Consider the following 21,161-nt stretch of genomic DNA (forward strand, 5'->3'; position numbering starts at 1 on the left):
GTTCCTGCACCCACCTCTTGCATGCTTCCTTTCTATGTTTGCTTTTTGTTCTGCAGGCCTCCTGCCACTCTTGTTTGACTTACTGCTCATCAGCATGAGCCACTCTTGAGCTTGGAGGCATCAACTAGGAAGAACAAGTTCACAGGATCACTAGAAACTCCTGAAGTCTGAAAGCCTTTGAGTTTTCCATCTAGATTAAAAAATACTGAAGTAGCTTATTGAACTCATTAGTATCATATCCTCATTAAATGATTTACAAAGAGGTGTGGAAAATATTGCGGTAACATGCTATTTGATCAGTTTTCAACACCAGACCATTTTGTTTAATAACCCAACATATAATATCCCTACACACAATGCACTTTCTGAAGCACATTAATTGAAGACTCTAACTTCTGCATAAAAGATTAAAACTCAAGAATCACGCTGTGTGACATAAACGCATTAAGCTAACTGAACTTATTACAGCTATAATACTGGATCTACAAGATTTGCATATTAGCACACAACTGAATTAAAAGTCTCTGAAACTGTCTGCTACATTAGGAACACTCTCCCCGCTGTCCCAATACCAAGGTTACCATATCAGGGTAACTTTTATCTGTTTTGAGAGAAGCAGCAGTGAATACAACTTGGCAAGTATACCACTAAGTAAGATGGAGTGTCTGACTTACAGTAAAGCAAGATCAAACAAGTGGAAGGAGCAGCAAAGAAATCTTGTGCTTAGCACTATGCCTTTGACATGAAGAACTAACATTTGGGTTTTGATGTCACTGTCTAAAGTATTTTCTTAAATGGTGAAAACAGTCTAAAACCAGCACAAACCAAAACTGGTGTCTGTGAAGACCCAAGAAATAGGCTTAATCTACAACTGAATCTTATGTAAGGTAACCACTTACCACTGAGGTCTCTAAATAGTATAGATGACTAGCCAACACATGATAGTCTACACAAACTATTTAAATCCTTCAATGCTCAGAATCCACAAGACTGATATATATGTGTGTATATATATGCCACCCGAGTGACACAAAAGGAATAGAAAGCTCAAAGGCATCTTCCCCATAGGAGCTTCAGCACTCCACTGCAGAAGTGGGAGAGCAACTTAGCAGCTCCAACTGGGCTTCCTTCCTCCCACAATCATGCACCTGTATTACACAGAAGCCTCTCTGACAATGTCATTAGTATTCACAATCTACCTTAAAACATTGCAAGTACTTTGCAACTCACATGTGGTTCAGTAGCCACTGCATGATCATATCATTGTAACAATACGACTAAAAATTCTTCATGTAAAGGTCAAAATAGAATTTGATTCCCAGTCATGCAAAAGTGAAGAAATAAGTGTCTTTTTTTTTAATTAATTACAAACTTGGTATCAGAGAAAGGAAGATGATGAAGCCTCAAAAAATGACTGAACAGCAGTCCTCTCTCTTAATATAAATTAAATTTGTATGTTATTCTACTTTCAGAAAAACTTTGGCATCATTAATATCTGTTGTACTGAAGTAACAGATACAATAATCTAAGAGCAATCTTTTACATATACAAACTGAAAAAGTGTTTATTAATTTGATTTTTTAAACCCAAATGCAATACTTTTGACATTTTACTTCATATTCACTTCTGCAGTATTCTACCACAATGAATTGACATGAATCATCGACAAACAATAAATTTTCACCTCTTTAAAAACACAGTAAACAAATTTTAATGTTGTAAGTCACACACATTTTCAGTGTAATTTGATTTTTAAATAGTATATGAGCTGAATAGTCTCAATAAACATCTTTTATACATATTAAAGAATGATTTCAAAATTTTTTTAGCGAGCACTTCTTAAAACAATATTTTGAATGACATGTTTGAAGTTAATTTCATAACAAGAATAAACAGCAAAATTTATTTAAAAGACTAATTGGAAAGTTATTAAACCAGATCTTCCCATTTGCAATAAGTAACTTACCTTGTGTGTCTGAATTTTCCACTTGAAAAATTAAGAAATCTACTTGATTCACCTGCAGGTGACACTGTTGGTCTTAGCCATACAACCAAAGAGCAACAGCATTCTTCTCTATATATTCAGTTGCAGTCTGGATCAATGATGTAACCAAAACACATTTATTTTTCTTATATTTGTACACTAGTACTTTTAAAGTTCCACTGTAATATCAAACCTCTGCAGAGACAGTGATTAATGCAAGTGCTTCAAGTACAGATATATTAAAACTGAATTTATTGTGATAAAGCTTAAAGTAAATGAAAAAATGTGCACACTGGAAGGGAAAAATAGAAGAGTATATACTTATAGCAAAGGCTCTTCGTCCAAATTGAATATTTGTATATTTTCATATAAGTGCTAGAGTACAATACCAAAGAGTTATATAAGTTCATTTAAGGAAAAAAAAAAAAGAAAAAAAATGCTCAAAACTTTGGTTTCAAAACAGTTTAGAAAAAGTTGTAGGAAACAGAGGTAAGTCAGGCATGAACATAATTACTTCCAGTAAATGGGAACACACAACCAAGAATGCAATTACAGAAACCCCCCCGTATCCTTTAACTATAGAACACACAGAACAAATTTTTTCCTGTTCAAAATTACTGTAATTTTATCTGGCATCGTTTCAACTAGACTTTACTGCTAAAATACAAATTAACTCCCACCTTCCAACCCAATCTAAACAGAGATTTTAGCCAAGTCAGTCATACCAAAGAATGCCAGTCAATTACACATTTTATCAGAATATGTGGCATTTGATTATTAAACACAAAATAGATTACTGAAAGAGTGTCCTAAAATTCTACAGATTATGCAATAACAGCAAGCAAGTAGGCCTGTAGTATAATCAACCACTACATGTCTATGTGAAAAATAAATTATTTCAAATAAAACGTAAAGGAATGTCTTACAGTAGCAATTCTAATTTCTAAAGCATGGAAGTCTGATTTTAGTAAAATCAAGATAGATTCTGTCATAAATCTAGAAATTAATATAGGTCACAGGCAGCACCTCCAGTTCCTTATAAAGGACTACTATATTTTATTCAAACTGCTACTGTTTGATGATGTATAAGCACTCCCCCCCTACCCCCCCATATCTGAGCTGTCACAGGCACATATATTAATGGGAGAGCAGTAAATCAGAAGGGCTTCCAACAATCCCACTAGGGTATTGGAAGATGCCCCAAAAAACCCCAGGAAGTACAATGCTGAAGGCACAGATTGCCAACATCAGCGTGAAAAAGCAATGTAGTTGTCCCAGCAACAAAAAAAACAAAGAATGCAGACCACAATTCAACTAAGCAACAAGCTTATTAACTGAACCCACTGAAAAGTTATCCAGAAATCTCTTATACAAGCAAACCTTGATTTGTTTCTTAATCATTTACATCATCAGAGACAATCGGGAGTCCTACATGTGAGGTCACAGAGCTTACTGCCTTTATTTCTGACGGTTAAAATATTCAGGCAAAGAATTAATATTACTGGCCCTGAATTGCCTCTCTGCTGTTTGACATAATTTTTATTTCACCTGCTTTACTATTTCCCCAAGTTGGTGTAAGGAAGGAATAAAACTGTGGGAAAACTGTGTAATTCATAAAAAATGACACCCATGGAAAAACTCCTTCCTTGTCTTTAAAGGGTCAAGAAATAGCACTACAATGCTAACAAATTGAAAACTTGCTCCTGAGGTGAGCTGGATGGGCATAGTGACGTTACAGAAATGCACCCAACCTGGAAGGGAGAAGGCTCCAAGTATTTTCTCCAGTTTCCGATTCTAGTCAATGCATGTTCACCTAATCCAGATTGTTTTCATTTCCCTTTTGTTATTCCCTATTTTGGATACTCTTAGAGAAATGACTAGCTTTTTTTCCTTCTGCTCATCCATCAAAATGCTTTTGGGATTCCACCTTCTCCCTCCAAAAGCCGAGAATGAATCCAGCCCAGCTGAGGACCTGGGTGTTACTGGTCACCAGACTGCTATCAACTGGGAGCATACACTGCTTACTGGTGAAGAGAGTGACAAGATCAGAACCTTAAAAACCCCACAGTATTTCAAATCCTTAAACACAATACAGTAGGTATTTGCCTGTGTACAAAGGCACACCCCTTCTGACTATTTTAATAGTCTTGCTTTCAGAACTAAACACTAATTAAGAAATACACTTATCATTGTGGTGGTGCATTTCTTTCCCCCTCTCTGGGCTGATTTACGAACTCAGGAAGTCTCACTAGGTCTTAGCGTAAGCATACTGAGTCAGGCAGTTAAGCATCCCTTGACTGTATCACAAACTCTGACGTGGCTAAGACAGGGAGTCATCCAGACCATCTCAAGGACTCCTGCTGTCCGGCGAAAACAAAAACCCCCCAAAAGTAGAGATAACTAGTTCTCTCATAACAACCTTGAGACATATCCCAGTCCTCCCCCGACAACCTTGGAGCATCCCATATCTGAATACTAAGTCATTCTCCGACAGCCCCCGAGTCTTCCTTATCTAAATCATAACTCATGCGAAACGGTACCAGCACAGCTAGAATCCCAGCGATTTCCTGATGACTAAAGCCAATCATCTCTCGAACCTATAAAGCAGTGGTTCTAAGTGAGACCCTTTGAGCTCTCCCGAGCCGCAGTGGGCTGCGACCAGCATCTCCCTTTGAGTGGGATGCCTCTCAGAGCTCACAAACTTTTCCTGTTTGTGAAAATGGGAGAAGGTCTGTCGCGGAAAGCTGACAAGACTTGGGCTGATACTCTCCGCTCCTTGAGGCTCGACCCTTCGCCCGTTGAGAAAGATGCCGAAGCATTCAACGTGAATATTTTCACTGAACTCAAGGGGAATTTTTTAACAGGTATACCTCTTTTACTTGCTTATGTATATCTCTTAGTGCCTTTATGCATGTGTGTGTTACTAACCTGAATATTCTACAGCAATTATATTACAAGTTATTGCTTTTAAAATCTATACTTAAATTACTGTCATGAACTTTATTCAACTGTGAATGAATCTTGGGCTGCTATTATACTCATAATCCCTTTAGATATAAACCGTTGACCAAGTCAGGGACTAGGAGTTGATCCAGCTGCACCTAGACTCCAACAGGACCTTAGAAAGCAAGGGGTTCTTCTCTCAACCTTGTGACCCAACAGGAGGGTCTCCCTTACCCTTCTACATTCCTGATTTCTGTACAGATCATGAGAAATCAATTCTAACTCGATCTTTCTTTCTATATTTCTCTTTTTTTAACTTACTGTGTTTTCGGTCTCTGTATACCTAATTTTAGTCAGATTCTAACTTAATTTTCCTATGTACGTTTCATCCACATATTAAGTAATAGAGTGAACCTTGCCATCAAATCCTATGAAGTCATGCTTTTATATAAATTCCTATTAAATAATTTTTCTTTTGCTAATACCACTGGAAGTGATTCTTTAAGTGGTCCAAACCACTCCATTTCATGACAAACATTTACAGAAAAATAGTTTAAAAAGCAAGACAGAAAAAGACACGTAACTGTCTGTAGAGTCCCATCAAGCCTCACTGCCTCAAAGAGATCTTGGATAGTGTTTTTTTCAAACACAATTTGCCCTGAAGATAGCATGGACAATGAAGCAGGGAGGAAGATTTTATTTTTCAGACTGTGAAGACTTCTGAAATGAAGGAAATCCATATGGAGATGACAGTGTGAAATGGAGATGACTTTGGGATACAGAAATCCTACTGTGTAAAAAGATTTTGATCTTTCTTGACTCAGCCATACACTTTAGCAAGCATTTCTGTCCTCAACATTTTAGTGTATTTCTCTCATTTGAAAGATAAGGTTTTTACCTCATTTTAAGTAAGACTGACTCTCATTTTAAATACTGCATAACTTTGAAAATTCATAAGAAAAGAAATTTTCTTTCGGCAAGGTTGTACTACTGAGAAATATTCTGGAAGTTCTCTCAGAAAAAGAGAGGCATGTCCCTTCCTCTTTTTTTTGTATTAGATTTTGATGTCCTCTTGATAAATTATATCTCCCAGGCCAAATGCTGATCAAAAGAGGATATTCTGCTCCTGAAGCCATGGGTGTGCACAGAATTCAGCACTACTTTTCATTCTAGGCATACCAGAAGAAGCAATATTAACCAGGCTCAACTCTTCTTTTGAAATGAACAACTTTAAAAGAGGAGGGCTCTTCTGTATCTGTGAGCTTTATAATCTCTGGATCACTTCTGATGGCCACTTCATGACAGTTTATCTCCTCATACCAAAAAAGATTTGTAGATTTTATTGCATCTAATGCATCTAAAGTTTCTAGAGCAAAGAACCACTCTGCTCTTGGAAGGAAACAGACTGGCATCTTAAGTCAGCAGTAATGCAGGTGTTTTCAACAACTGCAAGTAAAAAATCAGTGGCATGTAATTGGAGATGAAGGCCACTTACAGAAGACTAACATCAGAGTAAGCACCTACAGGGACGGACAAAATATACCAGAGAAGGAGAAAGAGATTAGACAGTGACGAAGCACCAAGAGATGGGAAAATAAAATAGTATTATCTTGCTTCAAAGGCATGTTAGATTGCATATTCCATGCAATTTTTCAGCATAAGCACTTCATACAGTTTTCACAAAATGCTATGGTAATATGAATGGGATAACAATTGACAATATCAATCTAAAAAAATAAAAGTGTTCTCCTACATTTGATTTCTGTTAAAATGCAGTACCATATGACAACCTGAGAATTGTTATTAAGGGAGAAGAGCTTAATATTCTGAATTGGAGTTCTTCAGTTAATATTCTGAACTAAAAAAAAGCATAATTCTTGGTCACTGTACTGAAACATTTTTGTATGAGTACAGCGACGTGCATGGTAAGATGACACCCCTGCATTCAATAAAGTGAGAAATGAAGCTCCTATGGATTCTGTTTGATAGATACCTTACTAATCAAGAAATTTTGGGGGCTACTTTATCAACACAGTTTAGAAATAGAAACATATATGTAAAAAATAATGCTTCGGGAGGAATAAGAAATGCAATGCTTTTCCATGTTTTAATTTCACAATGTAATGTAATTTCATACATTTTAGCATTATACACGTAACCAGAAGGCCAACGTACTTGCAATTAAGGGCATGCTGCAAAGCTCACAAAATCAGGGAGTCATTTCAATTCTTCTCCGATTTGGGGGGTAACTGAAACATGAACCAGTAAATTATTTTTGCCTGTGCTGATCATGTACATCTGTCAAATTCTTAGCTATATATATTTGTTTTACTACATTCTTGCATATATAGATTCAATAGCCAGATGCCAGTATCTTCATGTGTATCAAGCCAGGCTAGAAGGTCTTTTTAGCTATTTAAAACACTATGTAAAACAATTTCATAGTAGTAATGCTTAGGAGTGTTTCTTTATAACTGCTCCCTTAAAGACCACCTCCGCAGAACTCATTAATTCCTACCAAAACCTATGAAATGGACAGAGAGAATGTCAAGAAAAATAGTGTTAGAAAAATAAACCACACCACCAAATCCTGTTTTTCAAGATTTTTCTTTTATACAAAAATCCTTTTTTTGGAAGAACTGGACCTTGAAAGTGCTACTTACATAGACTGATGACATTTATCACAGTTCAGTCTACTTATTATGGCTTCAGAGTTAAATAGGTCCTGCAGTCAAAAAGAAACCCTTAATGTCTAACATGATTTAGTGATAATTCTGTCATCACTAATTTTTTTGCCAATTCCTGAGTGCAAAAAACCTCCTTTTGATTCCAAATACTCTCTCATCTTTTATCCCCTTTTCCTAATGCAAAGATGTCGTAATTTCTTGTTACACATAAACATAGAAGTGCATGCAATGGGTGGGTAATGTTTATTTAAAAGAAGTATGTAAATGAGTAACTACCATAAAGAATCACTATCATCTACTTACTACATGCATAAGGTAAATTACTATATATGCATATTGAGCTTCTAGCAGTGGGCTTTGCATATGCATGAAATCGGAAAAATACATAGCAGAATATCATAGAATATAATGCACTAAAAATTAACAAAATTTATGTATTTCCATTTCCATAGGAAAAGAAAAGTAGCAGGAATCAAGTTCACTATTTGCTTTTAGCTAGAAGCATCTCTATACCTTATTAAAGTGCAGGAAATGAGAAACTGTATCAGAAAAAGAAAGCTGTAGATGAAACAGAAGGCACCTCAAGTTTATAGCCCTCTTTTACGTCAAATAGTTTCAGACTTGATTAGTTTTATATTGCAGATAAGAACTTAAGAAAAAAGCATTATTCCCTTTTATTAGTATCAGATTCCAATCGGGAATAAAGCCTTCATGACTTAATATCAGAGTCTATCAGCTGACAGAACCTATCAAAGAGATCATCCATATTACTCAAAGGTCCTGATGCCATTTGTTGTTCTCAGAACTACTTGCCCTATTCAGCTCCGATGCTTTTGTGGTCTCTGCTTCACTTCTCACTTCTGCCTTGCCATCACAAGTACAATTCATCAGCTAATCTTCAAGATGTCAAAATACATTGAGTTCCTCAGGCTATTTCCTCTCCTCAAGAAAAGCATTCTGTTCAGTAATCAGACAAATGTATTTGCCAATGCAAATGCAGCTTACAGAAATTCTCTTTTCATTTGCAACGCCGGCGTTTTCAAAAACACTATCAGTACTGTTGTATTACTCACGCTCTTCAATAAGAATTGCCCTTTTGTTCTAAACTACTCTTATTTCCAGTATAAATAGCTAGCTAAAGTTAAAAAGAAAGATAACCAGCTAATAAAATTTGCAATAAGCTAAAAACCATTTCTGTTGGATTTAAAATACCAAAAGTAAAATTTCAATGAAAGCACTAACTTTGTTTAAAAAAAATTCCAAAACTACAACTAGCTGTGGTGGGTTGACCTTGGTGGCTGCCAGATGCCCACCCGCTGACTCTCTCACCTCCCCTCCTCAACTGAACAGGGAGAGAAAACAGGACAGAAAAGCTCACGGGTCAAGATAAAGACTGGGAGATCATTTATGAATTACTGTCATGGGCAAGACAGACTTGACTGGGGGAAAATTAATTTGATTTATTGCAAATTAAAAATAGAGTACAATAATGAGGCAACAAAGGTGAGACTTAAAAACCCCTTCCTCCTAGTCCCCCTTCTTCCCAGGCTCAACTTCACCGCTTTGTTCCCAACTCCTCTACCTTCCAGGGGATGGGGTTGCAGTCAGTCCGTAACCCTTCATCTCTGCCGTTCCTTCCTCATGCTTTTCCCTCGCTCCAATGTGGGGTCCCTCCCACAGGATAGTCCTTCACAAACTCCAGCATGGGCACTTTCCATGGGACGCAGTTCCTGCCAGGATAAACCTGCTCCTGCGTGGGCTCCTCTCCATGGGCCACAGTTCCTGCCAGGCATCTGCTCCTGCATGGGCTCTCCGAGGGCCACAGTTTCCATTAGGGCACCTGCTGCGGCGTGGGGTCCTCCCACGGCTGCAGTGTGGATATCGGCTTCACCACGGCCTCTTCCACGGGCTGCGGGGGAATCTCTACTCCAGACCTGGAGCACCTCCTCCCGCTCCTTCTGCACTGACCTTGGTGGCTGCAGGGCTGCTTTTCACACTTTTTTCCTCAATACTCTCTCTGAACTGCTGCACAGTGCTTCTGCCCTTTCTTAAATATGCTTTTACAGAGGCACCATCAGCCTGGCTGAGGGGCTCAGGTGTGCCCTGCGGTGGGTCCATTGGAGCCGGAGGGCTCCAGCGGGGCTTGCAGCCCTCCACTGCCAGCGCCTGGGCACAGACACCCCAAAAATGAGCACAATGTGCTTACAAGGTGGTGAAAAGACACTCTGCTTAGTTATCGGTAGGGGTTTTTTTCCTTAATTGAGATCTTGGAAATCATTCACATTTTTAAGCTGCTCAACATGTTCAGCACTTGGCAAATGGAAGTGATACAACTTCTTGAATCCAAAGCTTTGAAGGATGGTTTCTTAGCAAAATGTTAAGATAGTTTTTACATAAAGTGTGAGCCATGTTAAGAATGAACTCTGAAAGCAACATGACTTTAGCTTACACAGGCTATGAGAACAAACATGACAGCTAGCTGCCTGTTTTCTAACTGACAATGCAAGCCAGGTTTAGCAGGACTTTATTCACACAGACACACCTTTTTTTTTTTTTTTCTTTTTTTTTTTTTTTTTTAAACTCAGCTGCATGGATAAAAAGTCTTTCACTTCATGCCTCTACATATTTAATTGATGCAGGACACTACAGCAAAGTTAAGCTATGAATTCAATTTATGTGAACATCTTGGAATTTTTCGGAGTTGTGAAATTACAAAAGTCTACAAAGAAGGCCGTTAAGAAAAAAAAAGAAAAAAGAAAGAAAAAAAAAAAAGGTGAATGCTACTCTAGGTTTCCCACTTCCTAATATGCCTTAAGGAGAAACATTTAGAAGCACTTTAGGTTGAAAACAGACTAAGGTCAGATACACTGTTTGCTTCCAATACCCCTTTGTTTAATTGGACATGCAAGTAATTTTTACCAAATCCATGACAGAAAAAAGACGAGATATTTGGAGGCCTGCAGAAACCTAACATTTAGAAATGTCTGTTTCTGTGAAGGCTGGCAGGCCCAGGTTGACAGGCACAGCCTTGCAGTTCAGTAAATGCATAAATCTCTTTTTGTGGGCCTTGAAGTACTTTAGTACTATGTAAACACTACAGAAAATCCAACAGTATATTTCAAATGAATAACATTGCTTTCTGTATAATCAGTTTCTTGATCAACAAACACAATAACAAAAATAGAAATACGTCCCCCTATTAAAAAAAATTATAAATCTATATTCCAAGAAAGTTACAAAAAAAGTATTAAATAGTTCAGAAGTGGCAGAATCAGGACTATTCACACAGTAAGAGTCATTTTCCCATAATATTTATTTAAAAGATAGTAAATTTCCTTCTCCTGCTCTCTGAATCCCTTTAACTCCAAGAATATGAGAAGGAAGGAAAAGAGATATATAGAGGTTTATAGACTGAGGAAATTAGCCTGCTTTCAAAATTTGACCTCATTTGTTTTCAGCTACTACATAATTTTAGCAACACAGAAAGTACTGATAATCTGGCCTTAACACCAAGACATATCTGTAGCGAGCAAGGCTCATGACAGTCTGGCAGTCTTCAAGGCAAAGCAAGAGACATAGAACCAATCAAAGAAGTTTGGCTTAGTGTAATGTACCTTGCACAAAACTGCTGAGGTACTACTTTAAGGGTGAGGAATATTCACAGTAACTGAAGATGTAACAGAACAGTAAAATAACATTCCTTAAAAAGAAAATAAAATATCTTTAACAGGATGATTTTTTACAAATATTTTTAAAGTTTATACAGGTGGAAGAAATTCTGATAAATTTTCACTGTGCTATGCCAAGGATCTTAATTTTGTTTCACGTTATGTATGTATAAAACATTAAAGAGAAATTACCTCCTACATGTTTTTTGGTGCCCACTACCTTTAAAAGTTACTAATTGCTAAGGTCAGAAGGCATTTCTGCAACTCCCTAGAGGCTACCACTGTTTTGTACAAGTTAAGGCATCATGCTACTCTTACAGTTTTAACACGCATCCCACACCTTACACTTAGATAAGTAGTAGCTGTGGCTTTCACTGCACAAGGTATGGGGAGCAGGTTAGAAGACTGACTGAAGAGCCAATAAAACAATTATTTTGATTTATTTTGGTTCTTCTTTAGAAGGAAATTTCATTACTGGTAAAATTAGAAATAACTTTTTTGAAAAGCTTGGCTTCCGAAGTACATGTTGGAACTATAGTATTGTTAATGAATATTCAAAGTATAGTATGGAATAACATGGAATTAAAATCATCTCACGTATAACAATAAAAGTATGGAGCAGCAAGAGACATTGATGCCTTCTGGATGAATATAAATGACAGCATGGAAAGCACAGAGAAAGTTGTTGCTGAAAAATTGCACTACAGACCTTTTTAATGGACATTTCTTTCAAAAACATTGAAAGGATTTTATTCCATCATGAAAGGAATGAAAATTTAAATTGCTAAGCATTTTTATCTTTTAACAATATTTGTAACAAAAGTAATAAAGGCAGACCCTACTGTACATTAAGGGTGGATTCCTGAGAAGTGAGAAAGTAATTTGTCAGATAAAGCAATTTTTCCTCATCAGAATAAGCATAACAAATGCATGTAATGACTCACAAAATACACATATTTAAATACACACAGGCGAAGTATGAAGGATGAAGCATGCGGGATGGAAAGAAAGGAGAAAATTATCAGGATTGATGCTGAAGTGCTACTTTAACTAATACCTGACAATCACCTGATTTTTACATCTTTCATTATGACTGATTTGATTCACCTGAGGATGAAAATGAAGATGGTGAAAATGTACTGCTCAGAAAAGAGGCAGAAGACAACCGTCACAGATGATTTATATCAGGCCTTCAGTTTCCTAGAAGAATCAGCTGAGATCTTTTGAAACAGTGATCCAACCTGAAATACCTGTGTCTACTTCAGCTGATGATCCTGCTCCTGCCTTTTATCCCTCATACTAAATATACTATCCCTGTGTATTTGAAGTGTGCATGCATCCACCTGCTGCAATGTTAACTCTTATAGGAAAAACTGCTTTACTGTTAAACGCAGGCACTTCATCTATTACACTCGTAAAGGCTAGAAAGCAGGGTAATGATTGGCAAAGCAACTGTGAAACTAAATAAAGGAGTAACACGTATCCAGAGTATTCCTGTCTGAGAAATGTATACATTAGAGAAGCTGACAAGTAAAGTTTTGAAGCAGGAATCAATTTAATATAGGGTAAAAAGCAATGAAAGAAACCTGCTTAGACGACAAGGTGGTCTAAGTGCAGTTGATGAAAGAAAGCTCGTGAGTTTTCATAGGAAACAATATATGCAAAGAGCAATAAGCAAGATCCAGAACAAGTAAGTGCCCTTTCCTCAGTTTATAAGTTGTCTACATATCTTCTGTGCACTCTGATAAGCGGTGATAAAACAAAGCCCACTGCTGGGCTCCTGAGTCTGCAAGTACAACAGCAGCAATTACATCAGTAACTCTTGGATTAGTATTCTCTCTCCTCTGCACCTCCTACAATTCTGATTAATCATAAGGAAAGACTGACTAGCTACAACAAATAAAAGAAAACAAAAAATGAGTATTGCAGAGTCCAAGAATTTTTGGACTTTATATCTTTGTCTTTTTAACCTTTCCAATGTTTTGAAGAGCAAAGAAGCAAAACTATTATTGATGCAAATGCAAACCTGAAATTAATAAATGCTTTAATTATAGTCTCTTTGAAAATCTAGGAACTAGATTTTGGGTCACAAATAACATAATGGTTTCCAAGTTTTTCCTCATCTGGAGACCATTTTTATTCTACTTCCATTCCCCCAAAAGTTTAGGAACTGCAAATACACTACACTTCAGATTAGTGTTTCTGTCCTATGAAGTACATATGAAACTGTAGAAATCCTTTGAAAATGAGTAGATTTCAGATAAAAAAAAATAAATTTCAAAGCAATGAGATGAGTCCATGACAGGAGAAAAACCTGATTTTTACCTAGGTCCTCCCATTGCCACTTCTTGATTTTTATACATAAATGAATTTTAGCCTCTTCCCCAAAACAAAATGAAGAATTAGGCTACTAGTGGTATTTTGGACTGAAATAGGAGAGCATGATGAAGCAGACAGTCTTTCTACACTGAAGTTACTATGTTGCTCTAAATTAATACTTTGTATATATTAATAATTTCCCATTACTAGAGGAAAAAAAAAAAAAAACAACTTTGTAAACTATTTTCCATAGACATTTCTTAATAATGCCTGAAATATTGAGTTTCTTTTTTCTTCTTTCCTTCCTTCTTTACTGGAACTAAGCAGGGTTTTAGTAATGAGGTGAGATTTTATGAATTATGTTGCAAACTAGGTGAGCAAGAGAAAATAGCACTTTTCCATTCTACATTCATCCTGTTCATTGAACTTTGCAGTTACATTCAGAGCAGGCTTTTCCACTGTCACTTCAGTTTTGGCAGTGATTACACATGCTCTCTCACTATTAAAACTCTGACCTACTTGATTATGTGCCCTAGCTGAAAAGTATTGTGAAAAGAGGAAATAATTTTAAATGATAATTTGGTGAATGTAAATAATTTCAATTATTAAAAGTCTCTACTGAAAACTTTTTTATTTTGTAAACCCAAATTTAGGAAGATGGTGTCACAAAGTAATTCTGATAAAGTACCAGTGATTGCTGTTACTTACTGATACTGGGTTTATTATTTATCGGTTGTCACAGCATTGTGACTGCATACATCAATATGTATGCATATGCGTCTTCTAATAAAGAAGATTGCTATCCAGGACTTCATACTAGATTACTGCAGTGGTTCTCTTTATTATTAATTACATACAGACTTCTTTTCTTGTAATGTGAAGAGTTTTCTCTAGTCTTATCCTAAAAATGTAAAAATCCTCAAAGCCAAGACTAGCAAAATATAACTCATCTGAATCAATAATTACTATAAGTTATGTTTATAAATGTTCATATCAATAATAAAACTAAGTCTTATTCAATCTCTAGGACCAGGCAGGAGGAGGAAGGGTAATTATAAGGAACTTTATGTAAGAACAGATATAAAAGTATCTCAATATTTTGGAAAAATGATATTTCACTGACACAAACAGCATTTGCCTGAACTAAATATGACACAAAGTATCTGCTAAAACAGAAAAATATCTATCTACGCAATACTATGTGAGGCTAAAAACCAAAATTTTATTTATTTCTATGAATGTTCTTATACTTTTTCTCCTTTGTCCTTAAAAAGGAAAAGTAAGAGCAGCCATTAACAGGAACCTACAGCTTTATTAACTTTTTATTAACAAAACCAGAAGGTAAGTATTATTTTGACATATTTGTGACAGTGTTGTTACAGCATTTCAATTTATTTAGAATTTACCATTTGCAAACCAATCTGAAATTTTTCAATCTGAAATTATGAATATTAGGTTCTTGCAAACACATAAATACAACATGTGGTTTATAATCCTGAAAGTGTAGGGGCACAACCCACTAAGGTTCACAAGCTGGAAATCAAGTAAGATTTTATATGAAGGTTATATGGAAGTGAGGCACTGCAGTAGTAAGTCTAAATGCGAGAAACCAAAAAGTTTAAGGAGCCCATTGCTTAAGATATTTCGGATGTATTAGTGTTTTAATCACTTTGAACTGAAAGTCACATTTTGGAACATAACCAGTGTAATTACAGACTCAGTAATAACATTTCAGCTGCTTCACCAATACTTTTACAAGGTGTTTCAAGAAAAGACCAGTGTATCGATGAAGAGGTATGAATACACACAGAACAATATTTTAAAATATTAAGCGTACCTGTGTTCGCAGAATTTCACCTTTTGACAGTTGCATATCACCAGTCAACTCTTTCACAGTAATGCCCAGTGGTTCCAGACGCTTGCTGAAGTAATTTGTCATTTCAGCTGCCAAAGCCTTCATAGGAGCAACATATACAATCTGCACCAAAAGGACACTCGCTTGATAAATGAGCAAACCCCACAATGTCGTTTGTTTCATGGCAACCATTACAAATCTCTATTTAATGTGAAATATGATGCCAGGCGCTCACAGTGAAAAATCTTAATAGTGATATATGAAAAGTAGTTATCTTTGTTGGATAAGTGTGCAGCTGTTTAAAGGACAATGGATTTTGCTTATACAGCCTCATCACTTTGAAAATTGGTTCTGCATCAAAGCTAAATGCATTTCCATAACTTTTTACTCACATAATAAGATTTTTAGAACACAAATAAGAATAGCTTTAACAATAATGAAGTAAATAAAAACTAGCCTTATCTTAGACTTGGAAAAGTGTAATACCCTTGAAAACTTCTGGATCTCATATTCCATGTATAACGTATAATGGGTTTTACCTTACAAGTTAAAAAGCTGTTACTTGGTTCATTAAACTCCTACCTTAAACTCATCCTTTTTGATAACACCATGCTGGACATGCTGGCGAATTTCATGAAGGACTGTCAGCATGGCAATGTTAGTCTTCCCAGCTCCAGTGGGGGCACAGATTAGCATGTTCTCATTTGTGTTGTAGGCAGTCTCGAAAACTATAGATTGAATTCGGTTTAGTCTTTTCATGCCTTTAAAAGCAAGTTGTCCAATCTGTTAAAAAAAACAGCACACATATTTTGGATTTTTCAGAGGGGGTGGGGGGTGGGGGGTCTATTAATCATAAGAAAAACAACACATGGTAACAAAACTTAGGATACCTGTTGTAATATATTTATTACTCCAAGGTTTTTATTCTGAGGCTACCATTCCCACCCAACCCCCAAATACTGAATCCATACAGAAGACAAAATACAGCAGAATAACATCTGTTAAAATTAATCAAAATCTTTTGCCACATGCTATTTCACCATTTAAGTTGTTTTTAATCAAGAGTATGACGAAAACTAATCTACAGTAAAATAATAACCTATTAATATTTAAACACCAGTAAGACAGCAATAGTCAGTTTAGAAGAATATACATCTTCAAATCTGACACACTATGACTACTCTAACCAGAAAGGCAGCAATACACAGAAACCTGCTGAAGATAGAGATGATTTAAAAGTTATTTTATGATTAATTTTGCATAATAAAGTTTAATTATGCAAACACGCACAAATTCAGTAACAAGCTTCTCTCTGCTTGAGGAAATCTCCAACTTGCAATTGTTAATGTTCAGACCTTTCTCCAACAATACTTAAAACAAACTTGTATGTGTAGTCCCAAATAAACTTTAAGAATGTTTTCAAAAATTAAATTAATTTAATTAGTTAATACAGGCACTTATAGTTATTATAGTTTAATGCACATTTAAATCTTATAAAATACGAATTATAAAATTATAAAAAAGCTTTATTCCTCTTGGTCTCTCTGAAAAATGAGATTTTCACCAAGAAAACTCCTGTAAACAGTTACAATTTCTGCGTTTGAAGATTCTAAAACTTTTGCAACTGAAGAACAGACCCTTAGACATAAAATTAATTTTCTAATAATCTTGCTTTTTCTTTGTTACTTTTCATAGACACTTAAAAGAGACTGCAGAACACAGAATTATTTCATTTCTAAGATTTAATTACCTGCACTGCTTCTACTAATAATGATGAAAAGTATCTTACTGATGTTTTTGACAATTAAAATTTTTATTTTAATTGTAGGAAACCACAAAAGTACAAATTCACTGTAACGAACAGTCCTGAAAGCACCTTCTGAAGATCTCACTTTCCATTATTCTGGGCGCTTTAGTTAATTTATAGTCATTTACTGTGGTAATAGCCTCTCCGATACTAATAACATTCTTTCCAATATTAAGCAAATTATTTGGGCAGGATCCAATTTATTACTACCTCGAGTAATGCAAGCTTAGGAATGAGGGCTTCATCAGCTATTCAAGTCAACTATTTTATTTAACTTTGCGACAGACAGCACTAGGTCTATCATTTTGCTGCATCTTCTTGGTAGGAACCTCACGTGAGAGGCTGAGATGAAAATTACAAATTTAGGTTAATACACCATTTTCACAATACATAACAACACTCTACTCTTAAATGTAGAGGAATGACGTACTTAATGACTGGCTAACTGTACTTCATTCTAGAGGACTTTAAATATTAAAAACCCACATTCAATGATATAAAGGTCAATGAAAATGAAATGCAATCAACACACCATTTCTTTTTGAAAAATGTGCTTTTCATTTTAGCAGTATCTTTGTCTTCACAAAAATTTCAGGTTGAAAACTTCTGGTACAACTGTCATGGTTTAACCCCAGCCAGCAACTAAGCACCACACAGCCGCTCACTCACTACCCCCCCCCCCCCCCCAGGGGGATGGGGGAGAAAATCAGGAAAGGCAGTAAAACTCCTGGGTTGAGATAAGAATGGTTTAATAGAACAGACAAGAAGAAGCTAATAATGATAATGGTAACACTAATAAAATGACAACAGTAATAATAAAAGCATTGGAATATACAAATGATGCACAATGCAATTGCTCACCACCCGCTGACCGACACCCAGTTAGTCCCTGAGCGGTGATTCCCCCTTGTCCCCCCTCCCCCCAGTTTATATACTGGGCATGAAGTTACATGGTAAGGAATACCCCTTTGGCCAGTTTGGGTCAGGTGCCCTGGCTGTGTCCTGTGCCAACTTCTTGTGCCCCTCCAGCTTTCTCGCTGGCTGGGCATGAGAAGCTGAAAAATTCTTGACTTTAGTCTAACCACTACTGAGCAACAACTGAAAACATCAGTGTGTTATCAGCATTCCTCACATACTGAACTCAAAACATAGCACTGTACCAGCTACTAGGAAGACAATTAACTCTATCCCAGCTGAAACCAGGACAGCAACATTGCACAATCAAGTTCCATTCAAATCATGGATTGCACTCGTATTTATAGGATTGACAGATCTCAAATATATTCAAATATCTATTGTAAATTGTTAAGTATCTTTGATGAAGGAAAAAAAAAAAATCTAATACAAGTAGTTCCAGTACTTTTCAAAAAGTTTCTTCAATTTTTTAAGTGGCTGAATTTCAGGATTACAACAGTTTTCACTATTAATGTTCTACCACACCTTATTCTGCTTGCAAGATTGCAGGGGGAAATCTTATTTGTTTTGCACCAAGTTTTGTACACATAATGTTTACCTGGTGTATCATCTTCAAAATTAATTTCACCTTCATGAATGAGGCTATTATAAAGTGTTAATGGGTTTCCTGGAGACCTGCTGATTATATTAGTGCTATCAGGGTTCAATCAGCTATTTTTATGGCCTCCTTAGTCATTTTAGGTTTCTAATTTGCCTGTTATTTCATTTTGAGATTTGGAAATGGTTATGTATTTCCTTTTCCCTCCCAATCTAATTGGTTTTAGAAGCTATTATAAAGACCATAAAGTTCACACTGATAAACACTGTTTAGAGTGTTTATAATAAAGGATCTATGGCGAGAAACTCGCAAACACAACTGGTGATTACAGAATTGAACTAACAAAACACTATATTGCACAATATGTAAATTATTTATTTAAAGAAGTAGTTTTTAAACAAAAGCAGAAACATAGTTGTCTAAATGAAGTCCGTTCTAAGCATCTTCAGAAAAGAATGACAGGAATTTTCCACAGTCACATAGTTGAACATGCGTGGCTTTATGCATACAGGTCTCCTCACAGTTGTGTGATTGTTAATACCCTTAGATAAAATATGTCATTAAGTGTTTTCTTAAACTACTGCCTGTAGAAAGATATTGTTGTAGCTTCTCTTAATCATTAAGTAGACAGTGCAAGACATTTTTCCTCTACATTTGGAAGAAATTACATATACTGTAGCACTATAGTATATGGGCCACATATTTTTGTTAGCAACAATAAATAAATAATTATTTAGATAAATTCCTGTCTTTTTTCCTATTGGAAAGTAGTAACACCATGGATTAAGACTGACTGGGTAAGCAGCAATAAACAAACAGATGTTCCAGAAGCACCAGAAGAAGCTCTGTAGCACGTTAGAAAAAAGAACCTCAGCTTGTTTTCTGGAAAGATGCTAAGCCTGCTGTTACAGGAATATTAATAGTGGAATAAAGATTAATAAAAAATAAAACCCATAAAAGTCTGCTTAAGAACTAGAAGAATTTTTATCGTTTTTTTAATAATGGTATTCTGACTAGAATCTAGACTCTCATTCAACACACTAATTAATTTCCAAGCAACTCAAAAGAAAAATGCAGGCACTGACAAATCAATACACAATGTTGGCAATCCCAATTCACAGTCAATGCATAATATCCTTTGAAAGGTGACTCTGCAGGAACATATTAAGGATTTAAAAAAGCTACAAGAGAAAGGAATTCCAGAGAAAAACAGTATCTTAACACTTTTCCAGATGAACTCCCCATTCGGTTGAAAAAGCATTACAGGTTACCCTTTCCCAAAACTTCATTTTATTCCAAACAGTAAGTACAAGTGCATAATTCAAAAACAGTAGTTCTGCCAAAAAAATGGACAGCAGACAGAAACCCAACAGTATACACAGAAGTCCACAGTTTGACTAATGTTCTAGAAGATTTGTTATTTTAGTTTGTTATTTGCACAAGCTACCTAGTTTGAAAGCCAAAACCATTTTTTTTCCCTCTGGCATATTAATGTCAGTCAAGACTTCTACGGACTAATTCTTTTTCAGATAAACCAGTGAAATCCCTTATTGCTTAAAAGACTGGTAGCCACTGGATGGCAGAAATCTGTTTTTTATTGAAGCTGAATGAGATGCAACATTCTTCAGTTTTCTATTCTACAGCTGATTTACCCCTAGAATTCTACACAAACCAAAGTAAGTTTAAGCAGAATACAATCCAGAGTGCTATTCTCAACAAACACATTTTCATGCCTAAGATGGTGCCATTTTTACATAAGTGTGAATCCATGTGAAAGACCACTGAGAAGCAACTCTTTCCACAAGCCAGATGATACTCAAGGCAGCTCTGAGATGAATGTATAAACCCTTTATTTTTACTGCATTAAGATTTCCAATTCTTTCCCAAGGAATTTAGTATTACAACTAATGCATTTATGAGTAAATAAGATTACACTTAGCCATTTCATTAAAAAGATATTTATGTGTTGGTGCTCCAACAGCAATTTAAGAATAGGACAAAACTGTTAAAGTCATTAAAGTAACATTAATGAATGAGTCCATATGATTCAGTCTGCAGGCAAGCTACAGCTCAGAAACGTAACTACTTTACACCGTAGTAACAGTGTCTGTTCTAAATAGCACAGGCCATCAGCACTTTAGACAGAGTTTTAGTCATGCAATTCAGTAGCCAGACCCTGTAGTTCTTCAGAGTTTAATAAATATGACACAGAAGATACTCACTCTTTTTCCCAAGGGATACCTGTGAAACCTGCTGTAGTCTATCTATGTAGTCTATAGCTAACTGGGTGCTAACTACAAGTTCCGTTAAAAGCCAAGATCTTCTTTCACTCTCTGTATCACTTAATGCATTAACACTAGTTGACAGAAACAGCTTGTCAGATAC

The 21,161-nt window shown here is 35.9% G+C and overlaps 1 protein-coding gene across 7 annotated transcripts in view; it reads right to left on the reverse strand.

The window, feature by feature from the left end:
• Positions 1–21,161, reverse strand: part of ASCC3 (activating signal cointegrator 1 complex subunit 3) — a 278,562-nt gene that overhangs the window by 185,727 nt on the left and 71,674 nt on the right. For 6 of the 7 annotated variants that reach the window (XM_049818318.1, XM_049818319.1, XM_049818317.1 and 3 more), the window contains exons 9-10: positions 16,039–16,239; positions 15,439–15,579 (exon numbers count right to left, since the gene is read on the reverse strand). The exons of the other annotated variant lie outside the window; for it this stretch is intronic. In XM_049818318.1, coding sequence (XP_049674275.1) covers positions 15,439–15,579; positions 16,039–16,239 — 342 coding nt within the window. The remainder of the gene's footprint in view (positions 1–15,438; positions 15,580–16,038; positions 16,240–21,161) is intronic. 7 annotated transcript variants of the gene reach the window in all.

The sequence above is a fragment of the Accipiter gentilis genome, chromosome 15 (genome assembly GCF_929443795.1).
Source record: "Accipiter gentilis chromosome 15, bAccGen1.1, whole genome shotgun sequence".
NCBI classification, from domain to species: Eukaryota; Metazoa; Chordata; class Aves; order Accipitriformes; family Accipitridae; genus Astur; species Astur gentilis.